Here is a 6,961-nt window from a genome sequence, read left to right as displayed (position 1 = left end):
TGTCATTTGAAGCGGATTGTACTGGGTTCGAGTCTCAGAGTGAACATCAACTCTTAGATGCAGGTACATCCATCTGACAAGTCCCAAATAGGACGAAACGCGCGTCCTGGATTCCACTGCTAGCCACTATCCATCATCGCTTATAAAACTTGTGACTTCATAAAATATTGAGGCAGCCCGCATAGAAAGCGCATCTGCCAACAAGAGACTGATCAATTGCAGTCCAAAATAACAATGAAAAGATACAAGTTAACACCAACAAGTGAATATGTTTACTGTATAGTTGTTGGATTGTAGTGAAATAGTCTGTAACTTTGCGCTCAAATACGTTCGATTGTCCCCACCCGTGTTCTTGTTCACTATATGTTTACTCAGAATTTATTACTTGAATCCTCTCATAATTAACAAATATTCGTAACTTTTAAAACTTTAAAAAAAGTTTTGTACAGAGTTCATTTCCTTTGAAAATAGTATTAAAACAGTTGAAATCTACCAGAAAGTATTAGTTTTCTTAAAGTTAATAATATTTCCCACTGTTTAGTGTCTATAAAAGTAAAATCTAGGTCACCAATAATTTTTAGTCTATTCATAGATAGCTGAAAATACTTAATGAAAAATCCAGGAATCTCCATAATCATTAGTAAACTGTAATTTTAATCATCAAAAAAACACAACCGATCTCTTACCTTAGAGATTCAAATCTAAGTCAACTGATATTGGTCATAGTGTAATGGACAAGAAGACGAGTGGGGACAATTGAATTTATATAAATATAAATTACAAACTATCTTACTAACATCTGATAACCATACAGTGAATAATTAATTTGCAAATTATTAATCAATAGACTCAATCTTGACCATCCCTTCTGCAAATATCAGTTCATCGTCTCCGATTATTATTGTTCATGCATTTTCACACTAATTTCGCTTCGTTTCCGTTCTTTCCTTATCGATCTTCTACTGAAATACATTCAATGCTCGACCATCATTATATAGTACTTATATAGATATAAGTAACCCACACCACAATAGATGTTATCTTTTAATTATTCAGGTCAGAGATTACACTCTTTTTTCCACAAAAACTGAAATATTTATACCGACTGATCATTGAAGAATAACCGGTGTCATATCGTCTAATTCTTTAGTATATGTATTGCTATCAGATTAATTAATTTTCCATCTAACCTTTCTTTGACAATCATCATATCTAAATAACCTATAACTAGTCTTAGTTTCATAATGTTTATTCTCTATATCACATAGTTTTATGTATTTTTATCAAAAAGCAAAAAATTTTTTGTCTGATTTAAGTTGGATCAATAAACTTGATCAGTTTTTTCTATAGTCTTGTTATGTCTTTTATTTCTTCATTGTTTACTTTAAAAATAAGAATTTACAATAAAATAACGTTAGTAACAATAAAACCACAGCAACAACAACAACACACACACACATACATACATACATACATACGTAGATACATACATCAAATGAATGACCTAAATAAGTTTGATTATTTTGTTTATATTACAAATAAAAGAAAGTTGATCTGGCATATACTATCTAGTACAATACAGAATTATAGCGTGATGATATACAGGAGAGTGAAATATCACAGAATTGTAGTTTTGAAAGAAAAAAAGATATATCGACTATTGCTCTGAATAATCTTTGGTATTTAGTGTTAATTCTGGTTAGAGTTTCTTTAGTAAGGTTATTTACAATGGGATGAATCTTCCAGGACAAATTTCAGTGGAGAATCCTAGTAGGTGGCCTATGCTCTTTCACGAAGGATAACAGGAGTAAGTAGGTAGAAAATAGTGATTCTCTTTACATCGTTGTAGAAAGAAGAATTAGAATGTCTGACATTATTTGTTGTGAATATTGGGGATTTTTTAATATATAAGGTTAATTTAATATTCTTATCAGCGACGAAAGCGTTATTGCGTAATGGATTTCAATGTTATTACATTTATAGGTACCAAATAAAATGACAATGTTCATTCTCATTGGAATTTATATTGAGTGACCACTGCTATGTTCATCCAGCCTGTCGGTATTGATTGGATTATATCGATAAAATTGCATTGTGGTCACAAATCTCAGTAATTAAATATTGAACTTATTATCTTTTCTATCTTAAGCGGTTGAGATAGCCAGTATGTAGTTAGGATAAAATAAACCCTACTTTAGATAGATTAAATTACAGGTTTCACCAAGTCGACATCTTGAAATGTAGACAGGTCATTGTGTTTATCGCTCTGGATAAAGGTACTCTTAATTCATATTAAACGTTTAGCACTCGGTTAATAGAGCGTTAATCTCAGAATTCACCACTATTTTCGAGATGAAATCGAAGTGTTCATCAACGGAACAAACCTTATATTGTTCAAGATCATTGTTATCAAATGTCATGTTAACAATAAAGAAAAATTGATTAAAATGTAAATGTTCATTTTTTTGAGCTATTGTCTACTAATTCTAGCATTGGAATCCCATATAACTTTTATTATCAACATCTGGACGTCAAATGTAAACTATTTTCACAACAATATACAGCTTAATACTTTACAAGTCATTTTTGGCAAGACTATAACTTACGGACGAATCAATCATATTTAGGATAATAAGTCTTGGATTTTGGCTCAAAATTCATTCATCCATTTGGTTAAATAGCGTTTTGATATTTTAGCTGATGCTATTTCGGGATGAAAACTCTCAATCTCATTCTTAACCCTAATCATCAACTGTAAATAATAATCGTTATTCATCATACAGGTTTATAACCCTCATTTAACTTTAGTAAGTTGGTGAACATTCTCAAGGTCACTTTGGCGTCTCTCGAAGGTCGTCCATAAACTATAATCTTACTATAAGTAGTCTTTTAATGACAGTATTTGCAGAATATGATAAGTTCATTATGTATTTCGTTTCGTTCTCTTCCGCTACACATATAAGTTAATATGTTTAATTTCTCCCAATCGTTAACATGATAAACAATATATTTGTAATATCCCAATGAATAGAAAAATTAGATTTTCTGACGCTTCGTGACTCATTGTAAGCCACTTCTTCAGAGAGTAAACATAATATGGAAAAATGAATTATCAATCGAGAACGAAATGATGGAATCTATCAATGGCGTATACATTAACAAGAAACCTGGAGTAAACAAAACATAGACTTGCTCAGCTATTCCCCTATAAGCTCGAGTAAGAGTACACTGTAGTAGAAAATAATTGTCTGCGAAACAATGGGTAACCTCAATCAATTAAAAAGAAATATAGTACTGACTAACGAAGTAAGATGGAAGAATATGAATTCAAAAAGAAGCATGTTTTTATTCAGTTGTCATTCAAATACGATCAATTAATGAATAAAATTAATTGAAGACTAAATACAACTTGAAAAAATTACATTTCTTCTGTGGAGTTGATTCCTTTATACAAAATACATAGTGGGTAAGTATTTGTTATATATCACCTCCGATGGGAAATGTCAATTTACATGTACATGTTCATGTACATAAAAAACATATACATTGACTTCAATTCGTTTTAATGAGCATATTCCAAAACACCTATGCCTTAAAAGAAGAAAGATGTCTAGGAAGTCCAACAGAATGTGCTACTTGTTAGTTATAAGATATTATGTGGATTCATATTTATCAATAAACAGTCCAATTCCTCACCGTTAAAATTTACAGAAACCATACCTTCTAGGATGCTAAAACCAAACCTTTGCATACAAAAAGACTCATTAGTAAATCTTCAACTGACACTCTAACATTTCAAACCTTCTTCGTTAAGAATAATTACTATCATAATCTGGTGGATTGAACTCATACGTACTCTTTTCCTTTGTTGTATTACATAATGAAATTACTTTCATATTTCAGAGCTATTAATCTAAACAGCCACAAAAAGAGAGCCTTATAAAACTGTCATTCTTAATTCCTTTCAGTTGGGGACGTTAGATCCCCAGAACTCACTTGGAAAAGGTCCTAATTTCGTAATTTTATTCTGAAAATTTGAATTTTATGTTTTCGCGCCAAGACACGCTTAGTTGACCTACAGCTTACATTTCCCATTCGGGAATCCTTGAGTATCATTGATTGACGGATTTTTTAGTACGCTATTTTGTGGCTCTCCCAAGGTCGTTTCTATCATTGTATAAGTAAGTTTGATTTGTATGCTTAGTGACCTCGTACTTTCTGGCTGCTTGTAGAATACATTCTCTACGCCTCATCAAGACTTCTTGGTCTAGTTAGCAGGGCCGGAGACAACGGATTAGAATAACCTATCGTGTCACTGTGTCACTGACCTTCGTTCCGTTTACCGAGTGAGGTGATTTCGTAATAGCATCAAGCATATCACTTTCATGTGACAAGCAACTGATTTGTTATTGAATGATAATTCATTTTTTTATGTTATGTTAATAACAGGGAATAATTAAACATACTTGCCTATATGTGTAGTTGAAGAGAAAGCAACAAAAGGCAATGAATTTGCTATATTCTGCAAATATTGTCCTTCTTACTTTGTTTAAAACTTGTAAATGGAATCATCTGGCTACAATATTCCAATGGTTCAAATAGTAGCATATTATGTCCTTAAGTCCTTATATCAACCTCTTTTTACTGGTTAAGTGGACTACCTGAAATACCACGACAGATCTATGAAAACATGTGAAGCATTCACAATTATATTCAAGTGATATCAATGTGTGGACTACTCTTGAAATCAACTTATTTTAAATAAAACATTAGTTTGTAAAGTTCACAAATAATTCTGAGTTTGCATTTAGAATGATATACTCTATATATGTAGAATGAAATTTCAGTACCGAGTCGAGTAACAGTAGTCTATAATGGTGGATAAAACTGGAAATTGTTAGTAATTAGTCTAATAAATAGTGAACAGTTGGTCTTTGTCTCTTTTGTTTTGGTGAATTGAAATAGCTGGAAGTATACAGTTAGGCAGTCGTTTGACTTAAAAACTGAGTCATTTTATGATGTCGTAGTCACAAAGGTTCTATACTTGTTGGTGTAATCAATCCATACTAATCAGCTCCTACAATGTTATAAAATTCGGCTTTCTTTGTATTCCAATAAGTTTTGTGTTTTCTCTCGACTGGAACCGTTTTAGAAATACCTGGTAGACTATTTTGGCACATTGATTTATGCGCTATATGCCTACCTTCAATAAGATTGATATTGATTTCACAATTTCAATATTACTTCGATTTGTTTTCTACTTATTCAGTTTATTAATATGCTCTGACAACAAGACTTAAAGCTCATATACCTGGTCTTGTAACTGATCAAATATGTATTATAATGAATTGTCTTTGCCAATACTGAAGTAGATAATTGGTCCTGGTGTTTAATATTTCGTCAGATAAATTGTGACTAAAAAACTAAACAGTCCTTCGAAATTATTTGAGGAAAACAAGTTTGAACTTGCTACGGTCCACTTATATTAATCAGAATAGCCAGTAAATATATGTCAATTCGTTCCTTGCAAAAACTTATCATGTACAACAATTTACATCGTTCGCATATGCAGAGTAGTGTATATATGCATGAAATAAGTGTTGTCTCGTAGATAAGACGAAATCGACAGACTTCTGTATGGAAAAATAAGTTCGATATGTTTAGGAACTAATGAACTAACTGATTACAATTATCTGTACTGAAAAAGATTCCCATGAATGAAGCAGGATAGAAGAAAAACAGTGATAATATAAAGTCGAAAAACATATCAGTCATAATAAAGTTTTAAAAAGATGAATGGATCTAATTTTTGCCTGTAACCGATAAATTAACCTTGCAGTCAGTCCTAAATGGAAGTCAAATTGATGTTTAGCACTGTAATATTAATTCGGCAATCCCTACTCAAATTCAGTTCATGATCAAACAAACCCTCTGAATTTATCAAGTCATCAATGTTACCAACTTGAAAAATGAACCGTTACACAACAATTATTAATGTTACGGAGACATACCTTTTGCAAATCAGGTAATTCTACGTAACTGATGATAATATTAATTAAAAATGTTTGGAAACTTCGACTAGAAACATTCGATTAGTTTGTTAAATGATTTTCACTACCGATTAAATTTGAATGCTTTAATCTCGATAATGAAAACTATGAGAATATATTTTGATGGATCTCTAATTCAAAAGATATGGCTTGACAATTATATCCGTTTATTAATAAATTCAGTATCAGATGTTGTAACTGAAGTTTACTATGGCAAGATACATGTATATATTGATATCATGAATGGATCGATGTTATACTACCATTGAAAATCTAGAAGCACTGGATGGCCGTTTCGTCCTAGTATACGAATCCTCAACAGTGCGCATCCACGATCCCGCAAGCAGAACTCGGACCCAGGACCTTCGGCCTCGCTCACGAACACTTAAACTCTAGATCACTGAGCCGACATCCAACGGTATTAATGTTTAATTTCGACCAGTCCACGATATCACGTGACCTTCCACCATTGTTTTCAGTGAGTAACTGTCTCATAACAGACACGGTTGAACTCCACTGGTCATGACATCTTACTAGAACTCCATGAAATCCATCTTGAAGCCAGTCACTAGTGACTAAGACGAAACGGCCGTCTAGTGCTTCTAGGTTTTCAATGGTGCTTTAACACTGACCCATTCATAATATCAATCTAAATTCAACAATCTCCACAACCCTCTATATGTATATATAACAATAAATAATAATTATAAGATTGGTAATAAATTATCATTATTTCTAATTGAAATTTTAATTATAGTCTTACCCTGAGGTATTGTTAAATGTGGACATGAGCTTAACCATCGTTTAAAAGCAGTCAAATGTGCTTGAATATGTGCTGGATTTTCCGACAGATTCTTTTTAGCTAATTCTACATAAAATGGTGATAGATTGCTGCTGACTTTGACAGCCAT

General features: G+C 32.1%; 1 protein-coding gene across 1 annotated transcript in view; it reads right to left on the bottom strand.

The window, feature by feature from the left end:
* The window catches only part of Smp_165340 (retinaldehyde binding protein-related), a gene marked incomplete at both ends in the record, with an annotated part of 21,650 nt that extends 14,689 nt beyond the window's left edge, over positions 1 to 6,961 (bottom strand). Inside the window, one exon of the mRNA XM_018797152.1 lies at positions 6,814 to 6,961. Coding sequence (XP_018652223.1) covers positions 6,814 to 6,961 — 148 coding nt within the window. The remainder of the gene's footprint in view (positions 1 to 6,813) is intronic.

Source organism: Schistosoma mansoni, chromosome 4, assembly GCF_000237925.1.
Source record: "Schistosoma mansoni strain Puerto Rico chromosome 4, complete genome".
Taxonomy (NCBI): Eukaryota; Metazoa; Platyhelminthes; class Trematoda; order Strigeidida; family Schistosomatidae; genus Schistosoma; species Schistosoma mansoni.
The sequence above is the reverse complement of the archived record's forward strand: the minus strand, read 5'-3'. Positions and strand labels throughout refer to the sequence as shown.